The sequence below is a fragment of the Bos mutus genome, chromosome 15 (assembly GCF_027580195.1).
Source record: "Bos mutus isolate GX-2022 chromosome 15, NWIPB_WYAK_1.1, whole genome shotgun sequence".
Classification (NCBI taxonomy): domain Eukaryota; kingdom Metazoa; phylum Chordata; class Mammalia; order Artiodactyla; family Bovidae; genus Bos; species Bos mutus.
Window position 1 is genome coordinate 32,236,217 of NC_091631.1, and position 24,780 is coordinate 32,260,996.

The following is a 24,780-nucleotide window of genomic DNA, read 5'->3' on the forward strand; positions in this document are numbered from 1 at the left end:
GCTGGCAATTACATGGCCTCTTTGTCCAGTCTTTCTCTGTAGTTCTGCCCATTCAGGCACTTAGAGGGCTCCCTTGCCTGGGGTCCTTCTCTGTTGTTCAGCACGTCAGGCACATAAAGGGGCACCTGGGTGGGGTCCTACTCTGTAGTTCAGTGCATATCATGTTTGATGGACCAGCCTCTCTATTGTTCAGCTGCTGATGATGTGTGTAGAGAAAGAGGCTATGGTGATGGCTACATCCGCTCTGTGTGACTCAGCATTATTGCCTTGCACCCATGGCTGCCTAGCTTTCTTAAACAGGCATTTCCCACCACAATCTCCACCCTCACATCCCTTTGATTCCATCTCTCTGCAGTCAATAGCAGCCCTCACCCTGGGATTGCTCCATAATCCCTAAACTCCAGCTCCCAGCCACTGTGCTTTCTGGGGACATGCATCACTGTCCCTGTCCGAGGGACTATGTATGGCTGCAGCAAGGACTGTCTGATTTTCACTTAAGCTGCCACATGTGAGCTGTTTCTGTCTTAAATGTTTCTCCTCTGACTCAGACAATTGCCCTGATGTGAGGATCAGACCCCTGCTTCAGTTCCCCCATCCGCTGAGGTCAGGTCCAATCCTACTAACAGTCCTGTTTCTCCCCCTAGTTACTTTGTCCTACCAAGTTTTGTATGGTTCTATATATTATTTTAAAGCCTCTTGATGAAAGTGAACGTGGAGAGTGAAAAAGTTGGCTTAAAGCTCAACATTCACAAAACGAAGATCATGGCATCCGGTCCCATCACTTCATGGGAAATAGATGGGGAAATAGTGGAAACAGTGTCAGACTTTATTTTTCTGGGCTCCAAAATCACTGCAGATTATGACTGCAGCCATGAAATTAAAAGACGCTTACTCCTTGGAAGGAAAGTTATGACCAACCTAGATAGCATATTCAAAAGCAGAGACATTACTTTGCCAAAAAGGTTCATCTAGTCAAGACTATGGTTTTTCCTGTAGTCATGTATGGATGTGAGAGTTGGACTGTGAAGAAGGCTGAGTACTGAAGAATTGATGCTTTTGAACTGTGGTGTTGGAGAAGATTCTTGAGAGTCTCTTGGACTGCAAGGAGATCCAACCAGTCCATTCTGAAGGAGATCAGCCCTGGGATTTCTTTGGAAGGAATGATGCTAAAGATGAAACTGCAGTACTTTGGCCACCTCATGCGAAGAGTTGACTCATTGGGAAAAGACTCTGATGCTGGGAGGGATTGGGGGCAAGAGGAGAAGGGGATGACAGAGGATGAGATAGCTGGATGGCATCACTGACTCGATGGACGTGAGTCTCAGTGAACTCCGGGAGTTGGTGATATACAGGGAAGCCTGTCGTGCTGCGATTCATGGGGTTGCAAAGAGTTGGACATGACTGAGCGACTGATCTGATCTGATATATTATTTTCCACTGGTCAGGTACTACTGTCCACTCTCAGCTGGTGTTCGGTATGCACTTCCGTGTCTGAAGGTGTATTCCTGATATATCCGTGGAGAGATAGGTACTTCACATCCACCTACTCTGCCATCTTGTTCCTGTAATTTGTGTTTTGACTTGCAATTGATTATTCTGCTTTTTGTCACTGAAGGTGAGTGAAGAAGAGTGGGACTAAGTAAAAAATGTAATGGAATTCCTGGATAGGTGATGACAATGTTGTTCTCTATGTCAACAGTAACATCTATGTACAGGTTTGTTAAATAGTAAGATTCTGGTTGCATGAAATTCATCATGTTTTGGCTCATGCATCAATATTTTGGAATTTGTCCTTCAACTACCTATTTTTATGCCAATACTATTTTCATCTAGATGACAGTTGTCAATTTCACTCAAAGGGTTATTGCAGTCTCATGTCATTTAAAATAGCTTAAGTATAAAGTATTCATCAAGACATACAAAATACATATAGAGATAAGACTTACATAGAGAAAACTAATAATCATTTTTGAGAGCAATTTTAAAAGATATACATGTGTAGATATATACAATCATCATATATCCAAAGTCTTGTTATTGTGAATTTCTATTCTAAGTACCTATTTATATATATACACCTATTTTTCCTTGGAAGAAAAGCTATGACAAACCTAGACAACATATTAAAAAGAAGAGATGTTACTTTGCTGACAAAAGTCCATATAGTTAAAGCTATGGTTTTTCCAGTAGTCATGTATGGATGTGAGAGTTGGGCTGTGAAGAAAGCTGAGCACTGAAGAATTGATGATTTTGAAACTGTGGTGTTGGAGAAGACTCTTGAGAGTCCCTTGGACTGCAAGGAGATCCAACCAGTCCATCCTAAAGGATATCAGTCCTGGCTGTTCATTGGAAGAACGGATGTTGAAGCTGAAACTCCAATACTTTGGCCACCTGATGTGAAGAGCTGACTCATTTGAAAAGACCCTGATGTTGGGAAAGATTGAGGGCAGTCCATATAGTCAAAGCTATGGTTTTTCCAGTAGTCATGTATGGATGTGAGAGTTGGCCCATAAAGAAAGCTGAGTGCCAAAAAACTAATACTTTTGAAGATAGGAGGAGAAGGGGACAACAGAGAATGAGATGGTTGGATGGCATCACTGACCTGAGGGGCATGAGTTTGAGCAAGCTCCGGGAGTTGGTGATGGACAGGGAAGTCTGGCATGCAGCAATCCATTAGGGTGCAAAGAGTCAGACATGACTGAGAAACTGAACTGAACTGGACTGATGATTGTTATGTCATAAAGCAACTCTATTTTCAACATGAAATATAGTTTATAATGACAACAACAACATTATCATTTACATATGACAGTTATTCCTTAATTGCATCTTGAATTTCATTGTCTATAAAGGGAGAAAATGAAATCAAAACAAGAGTTTGTCTTGTGCTTAGAAAATATATTGTGTGCATTTTTGTAAACCATATCAGACTTAGACTAAAAGGGATCTTACACATCATACACACCTCTTTGTATAGGTGAGAGTTAAATTTTTAACTATATCATTCTAAGTACAATCAAAAACCTCTGAGACTTGGGCACAAAGGTCAGAACTACTTCTAGTACTGCTTTTCTCATGCCCAGAAGCTATCCACTGCAGTGTTAAAACAAGTACAGAGACATACAGAAGTTAAATTTATGGTGGCCCAGAGAATATGGCATTTTAACTACTTCAGCTAATTCTATGGGTTTATTTTTTGGTTTGGTACTGAATTACTCAGGTTCAAATTTGGAATGTCATCAGTTGAGTTTTCCACTGTATCTTAAATTTACTACTTGAGTAGAACTGGTTAGAGAAAGTAGATTTTCTCCCTATTATTTAAAAAGAAAATATGTTTTATTTCAGGCCTCATAATAAATAAGATAACAAAAATGTTTGTCACTGGGGATTCTCTTATTATACATTACCCACTCTATTTTCAATAACTATACAAGTAACAAGAGTAGCCAATATTTGTGATGTGCTTACTATGACTCAGATACTATAACTAGCACTACAATTCTATCAGTGATTGATACCTAACAGAGGTGATAGTGATCTTTAGGGACTATCTTGGAAATTTCTCTTTGTGTTTTGTTATTGTCATCAAAGTATTTAAGAGACATTACTGGATTTAGTGACTATAAACCAGAAAGAAACCTCCAATACATAGAATAATTCCTCCCAACCTCCTACCCTCCACAAAATGTCCTGTATATGAGAGAAATTTCAGATATGCAACTGGATATTGTGTAGTTAAAAAAAAAAAAAAGCCTATATAATATTCTGAATACAGAATTTCACCTTGCTTGTATTTGCTGTTATGAATGTAGATTTTTTTCACTTTGCTTTACTAATAATCAGAAATTACTTTTGTATGGTTTTAACAAGCAAATATGTACTTGATATTATAGAAATATAACTATTCAAAAGAATGGTATATATTGTTTGTTAAGACTATTATCAGAAGTTATTAAATATTTTTGAAAATTACACCACCAACAGCAACAATAACATTTCTCATGGTGTGTGAGTAATCAATGAAATACACCAAGATTCACCGATATTTATAACTTTCATATTTATAGTTATTCTATGCAGAGGTAAAAGGGCTAATTATTATATCACCTAGTGCTGTCATATACAAGTATATATGTTGCTAGTTTTACACTTATATTACTACTTGGGTATTATGTATTCTTTTAAATGTAACTATATTTGATTAAGGAGGATAGAGTAGACATTAGAAAACTTTTGTTACATAAAGGGGAATTTAGACTGAGGTTTATTCCTCTAGCACAGATAAACCTCACTCTAATTCTCACACCTCAGACAACATAAGGTTTTTGAAAAAATTTTAGAAGAAAATCTTTACAACCCAAAGTTAGCCAATAAATTTCTTAGATATGACACCAAAACCCTGATACATACAAGAAAAGAAGATATATTGGACCTGATTAAAATTAAAATTATTTTGATATAAACTGGCATGGCTTAACAAGTCTCAAAGACTATACCAAATACTAGCTTGGAAAGAAAAATAATAAAAATTAAACACTTTGCTCTAGTTTTTTTACTTTCTATGTATCTTTGATATTTGCTAATCTCACTGAAATCAATATACTTACCAAACTTTCTAGCTTGTATGAATCCAAGATTTAGCTGAAAAGTTTTTCACTTCAAGGTAATGCTGATTCATTTTCAACATTTCCTGTTTAATAAAACCCTTATCTCTGTTGGTGATCTGGGGACTCACAAACTTTGCAAAGTTGAACACATTTGATTGTTAAGAATTTAAGGAATCCATCCCTGATTCTTTTGGTTTTAACACCATAAATAATGGGATTCATCATGGGTGGAATGAGAAGGTATATATTGGCTATAAAAATGTGGACAGGTGGAGCAATGTGGTGACCAAACCTATGAGTGAGAAAAGAGAAAAAAGCTGGTGTATAAAACACCAAAATGACCCATACATGGGAGACACAGGTACTCAAGGTCTTGAGGCAGGCAGCTTTGGATGGGAGATTGAAGACTGTGAAAAGAATAAGGACATAAGAACAGATGATCAGTATGAAATCCAATCCTCCTGTCAGGAATGCCACAATTAGGCTGTAGGCTCTACGAATCTTGGTCTCAGAGCAAACCAGTTTTATCAGGGCCATAAACTCACAGTAAGTATGGGAGATGACATTAGTTTTGCAGTAGGAAAGCCATCTTAGTAGAAAGGGGTGTGGACTGAGAAGTACAGCTCCTCTGAAGACAATAAGCAAACCCAAGCCTACAATCACTGCGGGTGTTAAGATAGTGGAATGTCTTAGGGGGTGGCAGATAGCTACAAATCGGTCAAAAGCCATGGCCAAGATAAACCCAGATTCCATAGTAGATAGAGAATGGATAAAATACATTTGAGTAAGGCAGGCTTCAAAGTAGATCTCTCTGTCATTGAACCAGAAGAGACTGAGTATCTTGGGAAGTGTAGAAGAAGTAAGCATCAAATCAGCAACTGAGAGCATGCATAGAAAGAGGTACATAGGTTCGTGCAGTTTGCGATCTGTCTTTATAATTAATAAAAGAGCAACATTTCCCGTCAGTGACAGTAGGTAGACCAGACAGAAGGGGATGGAGATCCATAGGTGGGCATCCTCCACAAAAACACGAAGACCAATTATTTTCATTGTTATGTGTTGGAAAAGACACTGACATCCAGTGACATACAACTGGCTATTGAAGGATTTCTTCAGTAATACAATATTTCAATTCATCAAATGCATGGAACTATGCTTTGGGACAGACAAAAAAATTGTACAAAGGTATTCTCTTTCCTTTTTTCGATCTCCCTTGACTTTTTTTTCAGAAGTGTCCAGTCAGCTAGATACATTTTAATCATAGTATAGCACTATAAAGTTAATAACTGATATATTGGTAAAAATGGAGATATAACTTTCTACCATTTTAAACACTCAAAAAAAGTAAAAGTCCAGCCATCATGGATGAGATCAGACATTTGTATATTTAACTTCTCTTACCACATTCCCAATGATAGGGCTTATAGATAAAAGGAAACGGAGACTTGAGAAATACTAAAGGACAACTGGAGGCAATGAAGTGGTGTGAATAAAAATGATCTTATATTGAAAAACAAGTCAATGAGTTGATAAATTTCACATAAAATCATCCAAACTTGAATGGTTAGAAAAAATTAATTTACAAAGATAAGCCAATAGAGAAAATGACTATGTCTAGAAAACATGGGTGTTCAGGTTACTAGATATTTGTGCTCTATTATAAATGACCAAGTCAAATTCTTCCAGAAGATGTATAATATATTCTTCAGTCATACAATACACATGAAGTTGATTTTTTGCTTTCCAAGGAAAATTGTTACTTCTTTAACTTTTAATTAAAAAAATATATTGGAGTATAGTTGATTTACAATGTTGTGTTAGTTTCTGCTGTAGAACAAAGGGAATTTTATACACACACACACACACACACACACACACACACACACACTGGAGAAGGAAATGGCAACCCACTCCAGTACTCTTGCCTGGGAAATCCCATGGACGGAGGAGCCTGGTAGGCTGCAGTCCATGGGGTCTCGAAGAGTCGGACACAACTGAGCGGCTTCACTTTCACTTTTCACTTTCATGCATTGGAGAAGGAAATGGCAACTCACTCCAATGTTCTTGCCTGGAGAATCCCAGGGATGGAGAGCCTGGTGGGCTGCCATATATGGGGTCGCACAGAGTCGGACATGGCTGAAGTGATTTAGCAGCAGCAGCAGCATACACACACACACACACACACACACACTCCTTAAAATTATTTTCCCATATAGGCTATTACAGAGTATGGAGTAGAGTTCTCTGTGCTATACAGTGGGTCCTTTTAGTCAGTTATTTTATATACAGTAGTGGGTATACATCAACCCCAATCTCCCAATTTATCCCTCTCACTCCCAGACTCCCTGGTAACTATTTTTTTTCCTATATATGTAACTCTATTTTTATTTTGTAGGTAGGCTCATTTGTACCGTTCTTTTAGATTCCACATATACCAAGTAAAATTGTAAATACAACTTTTGGCTCCCAGATATTAGCTGACCAGAAAGCATGCATCTTGAAAGCTTGAATGATTATTTTGGAAAGGTATTCTAACAATACTAAATTTTAAATTGGTAAATCATTATTTTGGTTCCAGTATTAGTGTTATCATGAGCTCATATAATAGGCATCTACTTATTAGTCTGAATAAAAAAGTTTCATTAAAACAATGAGGTTTTGACCAATATAGTTCAGGATTAAATACTAGGGCTAGGTTAACAAAAATTATCACAGGTTAAATATTTAACTTAATTTTCTTCTACATTACTTTTGTTAATAAGAAGTTGAGCCATCTTTCAGAGAAGCACACTGGTTCTAGGACTTAGGACTTAACCTAGAACGTTTAACCTAGGTTCCAGCATTCCCTTCTGGTAGAAGCACTGAACTTGTTCTTTCCACCTCAGTCACAACTCTCCTGCCCATAACCAGATTATCCTACCTCTAACCAGATGATCTCACTTCTCAGACTGAGTCCCAGCATATTTACTATATCTACAGCAGGTGCCATTAAACTTCCTATCCTGGGGGACCTGAGGCCTACAGGAATATCCTATAAAGAGCCTCTCCTGAGAATGCTGTCTGGTTGTAGGCAGTTTCACTAATCTCTCCAAGTGTCTCCAAGCACAATTTGGTCTCTTGGAGGGACTCAGTTTTGTGGTCTCCTTGTTACCTGAGCTCTGAGCTTAAAAATCAATAGAATATGGCCTCTACTACAGGACTAATAGGATAATTTATTGTGCCTAAAGTACACGCAAGTGCAGTGAACTAAATGCTTTCTTACAACCTATGTGATGAGAGCTAGAAGAAGTTGAAGATATAGAGGAACACGTTTATGAATTAATCAGGGTAATCACTGTAATATCCCCACATGCCTCCAGGTATTCTTAAGTAATTCACCTGAATCAGATTTACCTCTGAAAAACAATTAGAACTCCATGACATCACTTAGCCATGTTCCTATTCCTGCATCCCCCTAGACTTATCTATTTGATCAAATAAAAGATATGCATTATTTTCATGTACAGGAGCACCCCTATTTCAGTTTTGGTTGGAATGTTATGCAAAGATTTGATATGCTTTCCTACAGATGTTCCTCTGCATCCTTTTCTTCTGTTCTATAAATATCAGGAGCAGTGTGTTACTGAGTCCAAGCTAGCTCTGCTCTCTGTACGATAGGCCAATGAATCCGAGAGACAAGGTGCTGAGACAAGGAGGAGCCAGCTGACTGAAAAAATGGTAGGCTAGTGCCTCAAAATAACCATCTCATCAGGGTCTGGATGCCAGGTTCTTTTGTAGAGTCAGAGAGAAAGCAACACGGAAGTAAAGTCAAAAGACAGAATGGAGAGGCAGAGGCTGCTGGGAAGTAAAGGGTCTTTAGTCTTGCAAAATATCTCTAAGGGAATGGCCAACCTTTGGATGGGGTGCGCTCATCTCTTATATTCACAGGGCAGGGACAGATTAGCTCTCTATGAACTGAACAAAGGCACTTTAGTTTACAGTCAGGCATTGGGGCAGGGTCATCTGAGGCAAGCTATTAGGCATGATTAAAGCAAGGAAAAGCAAGTCCAAGAAACAGTCTCTAACATGGAGTTAGAATTGGCTTCCTCCTTGCAACAGGTGAACTTTACCAGCTATGTGTTCCAGGATCACAGATAATTTATATTTACTCTAAGTTTGTTCAAAGAGTTGATGGGCAGGAAGATATTCGGGAAAGGAGGGAAAAGCCAAAAAACTTCTCCCTATTTCTCACTTTCCTCAGCTGCATCTACTCTATGGTTCCAGATTCTGTCAGAGACTTCCATGGCCTTAGCTTCCACTGGGAGACTCTATATCTCTAGATTTGACAATAATTTTTGGATATGACACTAAAACAAAAGTAACAAAAGTAAAACTAGAGAAACTGATCTTCACCAAAATTGAAAACTTTTCTATATCAAAGGACACTATCACCAGAGTTAATAGGCAACCAGAAAATTAGAGAAAACGTAGTAAACCATATATCTGATAAGCAATTAATTTCCCAAATACAGAAAGAACTCTAAAAATTCAACAAAAAATAACTGTATTAAAAAATGGGCAAAGGACTTGCACAGACATTTGTCTAAAGAATATTTTCAAATGGCCATAAGCACATGAAAAGATCCTCAGCCATATTAACTATTGTGTGTTGCTAAGTTGCTTCAGTTGTGTCCGACCTCTGCAATACTCTCTTGGTCTATGGCCACTATAGTCTCCTACAGGTGCCTCTGTCCATGGGATTCTCCAGGCAACAATAATGGACTGGGTTGCCATGCCTTCCTCCAGGGATTCTTCCAGACTCCAGGATTAAGCCTGCATCTCTTGTGCCTCCTGCATTGGCAGGAAGGATCTTTACTACTAGTGTCAGCTGGGAAGCCCAAGAAGCGAAGCAAAAAAAATGCAGCTGCTGTGTGAAGCATGATTGCAATAGAATTAACATAAGTGCCATTGATTTCACAATTCCACTTTTTGGTATATATTGCAAAGAACTGAAAACAAAGATTGGAACAGACATTTGTACACACATGTTCATAACAGCATTATATTAAAAAGGAAGGAAATTCAAACATATGATAGAATTTAGGTGAACCTCAAAGACAGTGAAATGAAAAGATTTTTGCTCAGTGCTCTACCAGTAAACAGTCAGTTCATCAATTCAGTCACCCAATCATGTCCAATTCTTTGTGACCCCATGGACTGCAGCACTCCAGGCTTCCCTGTCTATCACCAACTGCCAGAGCTTGCTCAAACTTATGTCCACTGAGTTGGTGATGCCCTCCAACCATCTCATCCTCTGTCGTCCCCTTCTCTTCCCACCTTCAATCTTTCCCAGCATCAGGGTCTTTTCCAATGAGTTAGTTCTTGGCATCAGGTGGCCAAAGTATTGGAGCTTCAGCTTCAGCACCAGTACTTCCAATGAATACTCAGGACTGATTCCCTTTAGGATGGACTGGCTGGATCTCTTTGCAGTCCATAGGACTCAAGAGTTTTCTCCAACACTACAGTTCAAAAGAATCAGTTCTTTGGTGCTCAGCTTTATGGTCCAACTCTCACATCCATACATGACTACAGGAAAAACCATAGCTTTGACTAGATGGACCTTTGTCAGCAAAGAAATGCCTCTGTTTTTTAATATGCAGTCTAGGTTGGTCATAGCTTTTCTTCCAAGGAGCAAATGTCTTTTAATTTCATGGCTGCAGTCACCATCTGCAGTGATTTGGGAGCCCAAGAAAACAAAGTCTTTCATTGTTTCCATTGTTTCCCCATCTATCTGCCATGAAGTGATGGGATTGGATGCAATGATCTTCATTTTTTGAGTGTTGAGTTTTAAGCCAGGTTTTTCACTCTCTTCTTTCACTTTCATCAGGAGGCTCTTTAGTTCCTCTTGGTTTTCTGCCATAAGGGTGGTGTCATCTGCATATCTGAGGTTATTGATATTTCCCCTGAAATCTTGATTCCAGCCTGTGGTTCATCCAGCCCACCCAGAATTTCACATGATGTACTCTGAATGTAAGTTAAATAAGCAAGGTGACAATAAACAGCCTTGATGTACTCCTTTCCCAGTTTTGAACCAGTCTGTTCTTCCATGTCTGGTTCTAACTATCACTTCCTGACCTGCATACAGATTTCTCAGGAGGCAGGTAAGGTGGTCTTGTATTTCCATCTCTTGAAGAATTTTCCACAGTTTGTTGTGATCCACACAGACAAAGGTGTTATTGTAGTCAATGAAGCAGATGTTTTTCTGGAATTCTCTTGATTTTTCCATGATCGAATGAATGTTGGCAATCTAATATCTGGTTGCTTTGCTTTTTCTTGGGCTTCTCTGGTGGTTCAGAAGTTAAAGCATCTGCCTGCAATGTGGGAGACCTGGGTTCGATCCCTGGGTAGGGAAGATGCCCTGAGAAGGAAATGGCAACCTACTCCAGTATTCTTGCCTGGACTATCCCATGGATGGAGGAACCTGGTGGGATACAGTCCACGGGGTCGCAAAGAGTTGGACACGACTGAGCGACTTCACTTCACTTCTGCTTTTTCTAAATCCAACTTGAACATCTGTAAGTACTCAATTCATGTACTGTTGAAACCTAGCTTGGAGAATTTTGAGCATTACTTTGCTAGCACAATTGTGTGATAGATTGAACATTCTTTGGCATTGACTTTCTTTGGGATTGGAATGAAAACTGACCTTTTCCAGTCCTGTGGCCACTGCTGAGTTTTCCAAATTTGCTGGCATATTGAGTGCAACACTTTCAAAGCATCATCTTTCAGGATTTGAAATAGCTCAACCGGAATTCCATCACCTCCACTAGCTTTGTTCGTTGTGGTGCTTTCTAAGGCCCACTTGACTTCACATTCCAGGATGTCTGGCTCTAGGTCAGTGATCACACCATCGTGATTATCTTGGTCATGAAGATCTTTTTTGTACAGTTCTTCTGTGTATTCTTGCCATCTCTTCTTAATATCTTCTTCTTTTGTTAGGTCTATACCATTTCTGTCCTTTATTGAGCCCATCTTTACATGAAATGTTCCTTTGGTATCTCTCATTTTCTTGAAGAGATCTCTAGTCTTTCCCATTCTGTAGTTTTCCTCTATTTGTTTGTATTGATCTTTGAGGAAGTCATTCTTATCTCTCCTTGCTATTCTTTGGAACTCTGCATTCAGATACTTTTATCTTTCCTTTTCTCCTTTGCTTTTTGCTTCTCTTCTTTTCACAGCTATTTGTAAGGCCTCCTTAGACAACCATTTTGACTTTTTGCATTTCTTCTTCTTGGGGATGGGTTTGATCACCACCTCCTATACAATGTTATGAACGTCCATCCATAGTTCTTCAGGTACTCTATCAGATGTAATCCCTTGAGTCTATTTGTCACTTCCACTGTATAATCATAAGGGATTTTACTTAGGTCATACCTAAATGGTCTAGAGGTTTTCCCTACTTTGTTAAATTTAAGTCTGAATTTTGCAAAAAGAAGTTCATGATCTGAGCTTCTCTGGAGGAGGAAATGGCAACCCACTCCAGTATTTTCATCTGTGAAATCCCTGTAGTCCATTAGGTTGGAAGAGTTGGGCATGACTGAGCAACTAACACACAAAAGATAAAGCCAAATTTATCATGTGAAGAGTTTTAGTGATCTTCTTTTTATGGGAAGATGCAAGTGTATGGGCTTGCTGAAATAGTTTCTTTCATATGCATCCAATTATCTGGGGGTCAATCTTGCTTTCTTTATTATTCACATACTAATTACTTGTTTACCAGAAGATAAGGGCAAATGTGGTAGATGCCTGCTTTTCACATCCCTCCTTGTTGCAGTAACAAGTCTTTTCCAAATGCAAATTTCTGAGCCCAGGTGAAATAAAGCCACTTATTTGGAAGTCATCAGCTACTTTCTCCCCTGAGGATCTGGAGGGATGTGAACGGTGGCCATCCACCACATTTGCCATCTCTTCTGGTAAACAAGTTATTAGTATGTGAACAATAAATAAAGCAGAATTGGCCCCAGATAAGCTAGATGCATATGAAAGAAATTATTTCAGTAAGCCCATACACTTGCATCCTTCTATACATAGACGATCACTATATCTCTTCATATGAGAAATTTGGTTTTCTCTTGTGTGTGTTACTTGCTCAGTCATGTCCAACTCTTTCCAACCCTATGGACTATAGGGATTCCCAGGCAAACATACTAAAGTGGGTTGCCATTTCCTCCTCCAGGGGATCTTCCCAACCCAAGAATTAAACCCAGGTCTCCTGCATTGCTGGAGAAGGCAATGGCACCCCACTCCAGTACTCTTGCCTGGAAAATCCCGTGGACGGAGGAGCCTGGTAGGCTGCAGTCCATGGGGTCGCTAAGAGTCGGACACGACTGAGCAACTTCACTTTCACTTTCATGCATTGGAGAAGGAAATGGAAACTCACTCCAGTGTTCTTGCCTGGAGAATCCCAGGGACGGGGGAGCCTGGTGGGCTGCCGTCTACGGGGTCGCACACAGTCGGACACGACTGAAGTGACTTAGCAGCTCCTGCATTGCAGAGTAAGTCTTTATCATCTGAGCTACCAGGGGTTTTCTCTTAATTAACAATAGTCTTTTAGTATTAAGATTACCTGCCCCATGATACAAACTTATATATAGTCTGATTCCTCCCCTGCCTCCTCAGAGTTAGCTCTCTCAGAGCCACCTGAGATCCTGTCTACCGGGCTCAAGTCCTAACATCCCCGCCAAATAAAATGTAACTTTCAACTTTTAGGTGGCACATATTCCTTTAGAAGGCAGTATGCTGAGTGAAATAGCCAGTCACAAAAGGACAAATATTGACTTGTTCCTTGCATGACGTACATAGAGTAGCCAAATTCATAGAGACAGTAGTAGAATGATAATAGTCAGAGAATGTGAGGAAGAGGGAATGGGGAGCTAGTGTTTTCCCGTATGTGCAGTTTGAACTGGGGAAAGGTAAAAAGCTCTGAAGCTGAATGCACAGCAAAATGAATTATCAACTACAAATTGGCACTTGCCAAGAGCATTGGCCAACAAACTGAACAACAATAACAACAAGGGCATTTGTCACCTGCCTCTATAGAGATTGAACCTTGTGCTGCTGCAGCTGTTGACCTTCAACACCCCCTGAGTTCAGGGGGTAGTGAGGCACTCTGTTCTCCAGGGAATCTGGTGGGACAGGTCTTTAGATACTTGGATGTTTTTAGAAACAGGCTTTATGATCTCAATCCTTGCATCTCCTCATGTCTAAAAAAGCACTAAATCCTTTCATGGTGACATCAAATCCTTGTGACTAGAAGAAAGACTTCTGTAAAAAAAAAAGTGCCTAATGGTATAACACTCCCCTTCACCAAAACCTTATATACTGACCTTCCCCCACTGCCTCTTTGGAGCAGTCTCTCAGAGCTATCTGAGATGCTTCCTCCCAGGGCTGCAGTCCTCATTTTGCCCCAAATAAAATTTAACTCACAACTCTCAAGTTGTACATCTTTTTTTACTCAACAGAATGTACTAATGCCATTGAACTCTACAGTTTAAAATAGTTAAAATGATAAATTTTATTTTCTGTAAATTTTAACACACAAGCTACCAGTGAATTGTCCTTTAGTTACATCCCATAATAACTCTAAAAACATGAGTGTTGATATTGATAGATCAATCTTTATGTACTTTTCCTTAGTATTAACATAAAAATAACATTAACAAAGAGAAACATAAGGCTTCTTTAAGTTGTACAATGAGCTGTTCTATAAACAGGAGTGGGAAGGTTATAACAATGATATTTCAAAGAAAAGGTATTTGAGAAAAAATAGCATATATGAGAACATGTAAGTGCTATAAAACAAAATAGAGACAGCTGTTGTCATTACAATTTAGTTGATCACACCCTAATTTGATCCTATCTCCTTAATTCATTTGATAAAACAAGAAGAGAAAGGATGCCCTGAGCAATCAGAGAAAACTGTAGAAACCCTGTATTCACAGATGAGTGAGGTAGTTTACAATGTTGCCAAATGTATTTGGTATCAAAAGATTCTAAATAACTTAATTATGTATTATTAATTATGGATTCTTCATGCAAATTTCTTCAAGAAAAAGAGAAAAAAGAGCATTACTTATTAATGATGGAAGAATAAGTCTCAGTGTTGGAAAAAATAGCCCATTTAAATCTAATCCAATTAAAAAGGCATTTACTGAACACATTTTACAAATGAATGAATGAATGACTAAATGATTGTATCAAAAGAAGAAATGAAAAACAACTGCTATATTCTCATAACTATTCAATTGCACTCCCATAACATTATATTATTCTTCAGGACTTTAGTAAGGTCTTCAACATATGATATAATATTAAGCAACATACATCACAGAAAATTTAAAAATATATATTTTTTCTTGAGATATTTTCTATATTTAGCAAAAATTTGGCTAACAGGGAATAGAATCAAACATATTCATTATATAAACACAAAAAATACAATACATTTGCAGACATATTAAATAAGATATAAAGGGAATTCCCTAAAACATTTTAAACAAACAAAAAGTGGAGAACATAAGAAATTATAATTACTGGGGAAGGATAAAAATAACATACAGAGTGTTTTCTGTGTGCCACTTCACTGACCTTCTTTACATGTCTCATTTGATCATCACACAATCATATGAAGTAGGTTCTATTATTTTTCATTTTTAAATATCAGGAAACTGAGATGAAGAATTAAATAGCAGTAAAATTAGCCAGGCACATGATATTGGACTTGAACCCTGGCAGCCTAATTAGTTTACTTATCTTTTTACCCTTTCTTTATTGTTAAGTCTCTGTAGTTATCCTCCAAAAGATACAGGAAGACAGCAATCTCTTCTCCAATTTTAATAATGAAAAAGCTAAAATGACCTGTTGAATTAGAAATTTTAGAATTTATAGACATCTATTAAATAAAAGATTTCAGGTGGCAAACGTATTTCAGTTTGTGGGAGTAGGAGCAATTCTTACATAATCTCTTGTACTTTCATTTATTCTTGAACCATTTCTTTTATTGATCCAACTACAATCAGACAACTTTGACCACTAGTGTCTTAAGAACGTGTTCTCGTATTTTCTTGGTCCTTACTCCATACACAATGGGGTTGAGAAAAGGGGTATACCAAAAGATACATATTTGCAATAAAAATGTGGATATGTGCAGGTATATTTTTCCCAAAACGGTGAGTGAAAATGGAAAAACCAGTGGTAGAGTAAAAGACAAGAATAACACAAACATGGGATCCACATGTGCCTAAAGCCTTAAAGCCAGCTTCTCGGGATGGTAGGCAGAATACAGACTGGAGGATGAAGACATAGGATACAGCAATGAAAATCGCATCACATGAGCCAATGATAGAAGCCACACTGAGGCTGTAACACTTAGTGGCCCCTGTGTCCACACACGCCAGCTTCACAATGGCCATGAACTCACAGTAGGTGTGGGCAATGATTCGTGTTCTGCAGTAAGGCAGCTGTTTGAGCAGAATGGGGTGTGGAGAAAAGAAGGCAACTCCCTGAATCACCACAATAATACCCATTATAGTGATGTGAATGTGGGTGAGAATGGTGGTGTGGCGCAGTGGATGGCAAATGGCCACATAATGGTCAATGGCCATGGACAAAAAGAAGCCTGATTCCAAAGCAGTAAAACTATGAATGAAGAACATTTGGGTCAGGCAGGCATCAACGGCAATGTCATGGGCTCCAAGCCAGAAGAGACAGAGCATGTGAGGCAGTGTAGATGTGGAGAGGACTAGGTCAGTGACTGACAGCATGCACAAAAAGAGAAACATAGGCTTATGGAAGCTTCTCTCTGCCCTAACCACAGCTAGAATGGTCACATTCCCACCACTACCACTACATACATAGAGTAGAAGGGAATCCCTATCCAGGCATGCAGGTGTTCCAGTCCTGGGATGCCCATCAGCAAGAAGGTGACAGAAGAGGAATGAGAAGTGTTGAGAGGAGGTATTATGGTTTTTTTCTTTGATTTTTATCAGGTCTTCTGAAGATAAAGTTGCCATGCCAAGATGACCACAATCAGATGTTGAAACACAGAGATTTATTAATATTTCAGGAAGATCCTTAATGACTATTGTTAAAAAACAGTTCAAATTCACTCAGGCTTATTTAAATGCCTGAGATTCAGATTAATAAAATGAGTGCCAAATTACTGTGAACATGCCAAAGTATTGTGGTTTCTGAAGTACACAAAGATAATACTTTTATCATTTCATATTATCTCAAGGACCTATGTATTGCTTTGTCCCCTTGTTTCCAGTAAAAGGTTTCATCTGTAGTCACAGTTGTACTTAATTGAACAAATATTTCAGTTTTGTGCAGTTTTGTGCTTCTCCATTGAGCTTTCATTCAGTATTCCTCCCATGTCACTGAATTTTTCATAAGTGAAAGTGACCAAGCAGAGGCCATATGGAAATTTCAGGAAATTATTTAAAGGAGGCTTAAGGGAGGAATAGAATGAATGGTCTCTGTGTCTTTCCATATGATACTGAATTCTTTGGCATAACTTTTAGAATCAGTAAGTCAGTCTATGACTTCACCCTTTCCTTTGCCACTCTGTGTGACTAATCTTACAAATAAAATACTCTGAAGTTTTATATTTTTTTTATATTTCTGGGCTTTATTACAGTGAAAAATGATTGATAATGCAAATATGGCTTTTTTTTTCATTATTTAGCTTTAAATGTGGAAATTACTCTTTAGCTTTATGCAAGTAACTTATAAGACAAAAAATTAAACCAGAGGGGAGGGAAGGACAAGTTACATAGAAATGATAGCAAGGAATAAAGTTAAGTGTAGTAAGTCAAGAAAAGTCTTCTTGAGTAGATGACACTTAGACTAGAATGTGAATAATATATGACTTCATCCTATCGGAACTGAATATATAGGTACAGACAGATAATTCATATCTATCTATTGTTTGACCTATCTCCACACACATGCACATAAACACAAACAAAGACAAAGTAAAGGGGCATAACCAAAGTTCTATTAGGAAGGATAATCATGATGTAATGAATTAAAATAGGTGTAGGTGGAATTAAATAGTGTAGGTGGAATTAAATAGTGTAGGTGGAATCAAAGACTACAAAAGACATTCAAGTGAGATGATAGTCTATGATTAAACAATCACATAACAAACAGGACATTTTACAACCCAATCTCTAGAACTTTTCCTGGAAAATCCCATGGATGGAGGAGCCTGGTAGGCTGAAGTCCATGGGGTCGCTAAGAGTCGGACACGACTGAGTGACTTCACTTTCCCTTTTCACTTTCATGCATTGGAGAAGGAAAGGGCAACCCTCTCCAGTGTTCTTGCCTGGAGAATCCCAGGGATGGGGGAGCCTGGTGGGCTGCCGTCTATGAGGTCGCACAGAGTCGGACACAACTGAAGCGACTTAGCAGCAGCATAATAGTACGTAAGGGCTTCCCCAGTGACTCGACTTGTAAAGAACCCGCTTGCCAACGCCGGAGATACAAGTGACATAGGTAGGAAAGGTTCCCCTGGGGAAGGAAATGGCAACCCATTACAGTATTCTTGCCTGGAAAATTCCATGGACATGAGGAGCCTGGCGGGCTACAGTCCATGGGAGTCATAAAAAGTCATACACAACTGAGCAGGCACGAAGTCCATAATAGTACATGCCTTCTTTATTCCAGGCTATAGAGGCCAGTCATCACTAGATTCTCAGTGGTGGCAGTCTCTCTCTCATCAGAGCATTACTTCTGGATTCACTTGATAAATCCTCTCTACTGCCTTTTATAACGTATAATTGGCTACTGGTTTATTGGCATTTTATAATTTGTCCATTTCATCATGCCCAGATCTCTGAGTGTTTTTATACATTTCTGGGTTGTGTGAGATGATGGCATTTCTAGCATCTTTATTTCAGGTAGTAAAATAAAATGTCCAAGAATCAAACTAGCCACATAATAGTACCATTTACAAAGGTTCTTACAAAAAATGTTATATCATAGGGACTTGCTCCTATATCAACCAACTTTTAATTTGTGCCCCCCCCCAATTATTGATATTGTCATTTTCTTTTATTTTTTAAGCAGAAGTTTCAAAATTTGTAGGTGTGTCAGCTCAGATGTCTTCATTCTATGACTCACTGTCCCACTCTCTTCCAAACATGGCCTTGAAGTAGCATAGAAGACTTACTAGGTTTGAGAATTTCATCTTACCTGGAACTTCACTATTCCTAAGCATTCTCAGTTCTCCAAGTATGGTAATGAAAGTCAGTCACCTTCTCTCAAGGATGTACTCTGACTTTCCAGCTTTACCTTAAGTTAATGGATAGCAATGTTCTCATTTCATTGTTGTTTTCCCATGTCATCATTGGTCACCAGGATGGTCACACAATCCTGTGGTCTGAAGAATTATGATGAATGGTTTTGGTTTCTGTAGCCTTCTCCAAATGCGTAAGTTATGACTCTCCTTTGTCCATTTTGTTCCCCAAGCACAGTTCTTCTAACTGTCCTTATTCTCTACCTTCAGGTCTTTTTACTTTTTCCTTTGCATGATTTTTTTTTCCCCACCTTTTCAAACAATGTTTTCATTATATTTTAAACCTATTCTCAGAGGGAATATGAATACACCCTCTAGAAAAGAACCCTCTTCTGTTCTTTCAGAGCACTACTGATATTTTTTATATTATATTTCCATAATGTGAAATTATTTTTTCACTGTGTGTTAAATCAGTTATTTTAAGCACCTTCTCAAATTTCCCTTCCTTCCAAGATACAAATTATATAATTCAAGGGACCTGTGTGCTTCATACTAATCTTGTGTGTTACTACTCACATGTCTGGGCCATAGGATAATTCTAGTGTACATTCACTGAATGAATCTTCTTCAATTAAGCACCTGGCTGAACTACAGTGTGACTGGTAGCTTAGGTTCCTGACTACTCCAGAATATGTGTTGTCATTGATCTAGAAATAAGTGAAGATAGTTCTTCAATATTAAATAAAATTCACACACATAAAAACAACCTATAAGAGCTGATCTATGAGTCAAAAACTTCATTTTCTTATGTAGACCTGTGTAGACTCAATATAAGCATAACTATGATGATGGTTCTAAGAACTCATCAGCCCAGCTTTTCTAATTGGACTCTTTTCCTTTTCTTTGAATCTATTTTTTATTCATTGCCAAATTCTCATCAATTGGTTTAGAAATTAATGAAAATAGATCCCAAATGGTAAAATTATTTCCAGTTTACTGGATTCCAGTTTAAACATTCTTGCTGGAAAATGTTTCTTAATTCTAGGCTTTAAATTTTAAGCTCTTGATAAATTAACCCCAATGGAACCAAATTACAACAGGCATTTTTAAATTTATTTTTATTTATTTATTTTTTTACTTTACAATATTGTATTGGTTTTGCCATACATCAACATGCATCTGCCACGGGTGTACACATGTTCCCCTTCCTGAACCTCCCTCCCCATACCATCCCTCTGGGTCATCCCAGTGCGCGAGCTCCAAGCTTCCTCTATCCTGCATCGACCCTGGACTGGCAATTCATTTCCTATATGATATTATACATGTTTTAATGCCTTTCTCCCAAATCATCCTCCCCTTCCCTCTCCCACAGAGTCCAAAAGACTGTTCTATACATTTGTGTCTCTTTTGCTGTCTCGCATACAGGGTTGTCATTACCATCTTTCTAAATTCCATATATATGCGTTAGTATACTGTATTGGTGTTTTTCTTTCTGGCTTACTTCACTCTGTATAATCGGCTCCGGTTTCATCTACCTCATTCAGATCAGATCAGTCACTCAGTCGTGTCCGACTTTTGCAACCCCATGAATCACAGCACGCCAGGCCTCCCTGTCCATCACCAACTCCTGGAGTTCACTCAGACTCATTAGAACTGATTTAAATGTATTCTTTTTAATGGCTGAGTAATACTCCATTGTGTATATGTACCACTGCTTTCTTATCCATTCATCTGCTGATGGACATCTAGGTTACTTCCATGTCCTGGCTATTATAAACAGTGCTGCGATGAACACTGGGGTACACGTGTCTCTTTCAATTCTGATTTCCTCGGTGTGTATGCCCAGCAGTGGGATTGCTGGGTCATATGGCAATTTTTTTTTTAAGTGTTAGAATTATATTCTGAAATAGCTATTATCAATTTTCTCCATTTTACCATTCAGAAAACTGAGGCAGACAGGTGGTATAAGTTGATGAGGATCAACACAGCTAGTAAGTGGTTGTTAGAGTCAGCTGAGCAATATGGCTTGAGAGCCAGTTGTTTTAAATGCTACTTTTATTACCTCTCATAATTTTAGATATGCTGGTCTTTTCCATCTTAAATAAGACAATTTGAAATGGACAACAATAAAATAAGTTTAGATAATCAGAAATAGTAGCACAGAGTTACACTTTCATTTTGAGGGAGAAAGTGTGAAATCATAGGACAGTCAATAGAAATGGGTCAGGTAGTACCCAATACCTAATAACCCACTTGCTTAGAAAGAATTAATTAAAAATCAAAGGGAAAAAGTGGCATTATTTTGAATAACTATAACTGAGAGAGGTACTGAGACTGAGAAGAGACTAGTAAAATATACTGCTGTGACCTAATGACAAAACTATTTGATCATAATCAGGAAGAGTTTAGATCTTAATGGAAACATAATTGTAATATATACTCATAATGACTTGGTGTACCCATAATGACTTACATACCATTAATTAATAATCCTACATGATATTCTATACAAATATGAGTCAATAGTAGCAAGAAAGACTATTTATAAGGAAATGCAAGAAGAGAATATTTCTCTATTTTACAGTATAGTTTGGTAGCAAATAAGATTAGAGTATGGAAGATAGTCAATTAATGGGAGAGAGAGCTATAGACATTTTCAAAGAATATACTGAATCGATTTGAAACAAATTTAAGAAACAGAAAAAAGGGAAATTGGTGGGGCAATTTTAGAATTCATTAAGCATTCTGGAGGAGTATTTGTAGGAATGTATATTACTTAGAAAGTTTCAAAGGATTCTAGCAACAAAATTAAATAAATTAAGTTAAACATGTAAGAACATGTTACAAAGAGATTACAGGAAGGCCTCTGGAAGACATATCATGACAGTTTTTAAAATTTGCATCAGCCTTCTCCGAAGACATTTTGCTAAAAACCATCTCAGTTTCCAAGGTTATGGAGTTAAAATAATTTCAATCTTGTTGTTCCAGAGATGTAGACAGCCCAATTAACTGAAACCTACAAATGCATGGCAGCTTAATGAAAGTCAGAGGTAGTAAATCAATAAAAACACTTCTAATAAAGCTAATAAGACTGAACAACAGAGTAATCTTGTATGAGTGAATATAGTGAATAAGATCATATAATTGTGGAGATATTTCATTACCAAGCAAATATATTAAAAATAAATCATCTAAGTCAGCTATCATCTAAAGCAAGTTTTTTAAAGAATAAGTCTAGTCAGTGCTAATTAATACTTTATATTACAAATAGCAGATGTAGAGATTTAGTCTTCTAGAAAGAGGGTTAATATCTCTTTTCTTCATAAATCTTAGAAAATTTTACAGAAAGAGTTGATTGTTTTAGAATTTGTGAGAAGTCAAAACCTGGAGGAATTGTTCTCTGATCCTCTTGGTTCTTATGCCATAGATCATTGGGTTCACCATGGGTGGAACAAGGATATAGATGTTAGCCACAAAGATGGGAATATGAGAAGCCACGTGGTGTCCAAATCTGTGAGTAAGGAAGGAGAAAAAGGCTGGAGTATAGGCCACCAGGATCACACACACATGGGATCCACAAGTGCCCAGGGTCTTGAGCCGAGCAGCTTTGGATGGAAGATGGAAGACAGTGTAAAGGATGACAACATAGGAACAGAGGATTAATAGGAAATCTAAACCTCCAGTGAGGAAGGCAGCAGTTAGGCTGTATGTTCTGCAGATCCTGGTCTCTGCACAAGCCAGCTTGATCAGAGCCATAAATTCACAGTAGGTATGAGGGATGACATTAGTTCTGCAGTAGGGAAGCCACCAAAGCATAAAGGGTTGAGGACTGAAAAGCACGACTCCACGGAAGATGATAGCCAGCCCCAAGTTCTGGATGACTCTGTGTGTCAGGATAATGGAATGTCTCAGAGGATTGCAGATTGCCACATACCTGTCAAAGGCCATGGCCAAGATAAACCCTGAGGCCATGCTGCATAGTGAGTGAATGAGAAATACTTGGACAAGGCAGGCTTCAAAATAGATCTCCCTGTCATGGAACCAAAAAATGCTGAGGATTTTGGGCATAGCAGTAGTGGAAAGGATCAAGTCGGCCACAGAGAGCATACAGAGGAAGAAGTACAAGGGCTCATGCAGGTTGGAGTCTGTTCTGATAATAAATAGAATGGGGCAATTTCCAAGGAGAGCACTTAAATAAATAAGGCAGAAGGGCATTGATATCCAAGTATGAATGGCCTCCATCCCTGGAATGCCAAGGAGAAGAAAGGTACTGGGATGGATATTGGTATTGTTTGGCAGTGACATGATGAAAGAATGCCAGTTGTGTTCAAGTGCAGAATGGATTAGATTGTTTCATATCCATTTCTCCATCATTTACTGATGACTTTGTGTTATTTTTACATATATATTTTACATGATGAAAGAATGCCAGTTGTGTTCAAGTGCAGAATGGATTAGATTGTTTCATATCCATTTCTCCATCATTTACTGATGACTTTGTGTTATTTTTTTTACATATATATTTTATATACATTATATTTATTTGTTATATAAAATACTTATAATGTTTTGAGGATAAAATGGATAAATAGGACTCAATCTCTAAACTTAGATGTTAACAGTCTAAATAGGGGAGAAACTGGTGCAAACCAATGATTAAATTCACATTTGATTAATGCAGCAAAAGTTATATGAATAAATAATTTTATGAACTATTATATAGGGATTGGAGAAGGAAATGGCAACCTACTCCAGTATTCTTGCCCAGAGAATACTGTGGAAAGAGGAGCCTGGTGGGCTGCTGTCTATGGATTTGCAAAGAGTCGGACACGACTGAAGTGACTTAGCATGCATGCATGCATTGGAGAAGGAAATGGCAACCCACTCCAGTATTCTTGCCTGCAGAATCCCAGGAACAGAAGAGCCTGGTGGGCTGCCGTCTATGGGGTCGCACAGAGTCAGACACAACTGAAGCGACTTAGCATGCACGCATGCATTATAAAGGGATATTTATTCCACTTGTGTACATCAGAGGATTTGTAGATACGATGCATAATCTTGGTTCTCATCCATTCTGTACCTTTAAAATAGATAAAAATAAGATAAAATTACACCTTGTGTTAAGTTCACAATCAGGAAACTCTATTACCCTCTTTGCTCTGTTACTCCAATTTAAAATTCATTTGTCCAGACCATTTATAAAATACATTAAAATGTAAATCACATTGTAAAATGAAGCAAATAGAAGATTCTCTCCTAAATTTAAATTGCCTGTCTACTCTGCCACATAAAATTAGCATATTTTGAAAAAGAATTTGAACAGTCTTATGGACTCTGTGGGAGAGGGAGAGGGTGGGGAGATTTGGGAGAATGGCATTGAAGCATGTATAATATCATGTATGAAACGAGTAGCCAGTCCAGGTTCGATGCAAGATACTGGATGCTTGGGGCTGGTGCACTGGGACGACCCAGAGGGAGGGTATGGGGAGGGAGGAGGGAGGAGGGTTCAGGATGGGGAACACAGGTATACCTGTGGCGGATTCATTTCGATATTTGGCAAAACTAATACAATATTGTAAAGTTTATAAATAAAATTAAATTAAAAAAATAAAAAGAATTTGATTACACATATTCTAGGTGCTTTTTCCAATGAATGAAAACTTTAAGAATGACAACAAAGACTCTAAACCAGGGCATATCCATCTCCTCAGACTAAGTACAAATTAGGAGCTACCCACATATGGCAGGTAACTAGTTTGAACCAGGCAGTAATCATCTTTCAACCAGTATCTTATTTCTCCTCCAAACCACCTCTCTTTTCTATTCCTTCTATCCAGCAAATTCAGACTGCAAATTTCTGGAGCTTGCAGAACTTAGCATTATATAGCTAAGTTGTGC

The 24,780-nt window shown here is 38.1% G+C and overlaps 2 protein-coding genes and 1 pseudogene across 2 annotated transcripts; all 3 read right to left on the reverse strand.

Moving 5' to 3' along the window:
- Positions 1–4,706: 4,706 nt before the first annotated feature.
- On the reverse strand, positions 4,707–5,336 carry LOC102274734 (olfactory receptor 52L1). Its single transcript, XM_005909872.2, has one exon. The coding sequence runs from the start codon at positions 5,334–5,336 to the stop codon at positions 4,707–4,709; it is 630 nt and encodes a 209-aa protein (XP_005909934.2).
- A 10,321-nt stretch (positions 5,337–15,657) lies between these two features.
- LOC106701644 (olfactory receptor 52M1-like) lies at positions 15,658–21,804 on the reverse strand (annotated as a pseudogene).
- Positions 21,805–22,242: 438 nt separating this feature from the next.
- Positions 22,243–23,187, reverse strand: LOC102274751 (olfactory receptor 52D1-like). Its single transcript, XM_014483640.2, has one exon. It carries the CDS (start codon positions 23,185–23,187, stop codon positions 22,243–22,245), a length of 945 nt encoding a protein of 314 aa, XP_014339126.2.
- Positions 23,188–24,780: the final 1,593 nt, after the last annotated feature.

What these genes read in the sequence shown, in the direction of transcription:
- LOC102274734 (XM_005909872.2), bottom strand. Translation starts at nt 5,336, where the DNA reads ATGGCTTTTGACCGATTTGTAGCTATCTGCCACCCCCTAAGACATTCC.
- LOC102274751 (XM_014483640.2), bottom strand. Translation starts at nt 23,187, where the DNA reads ATGTCACTGCCAAACAATACCAATATCCATCCCAGTACCTTTCTTCTC.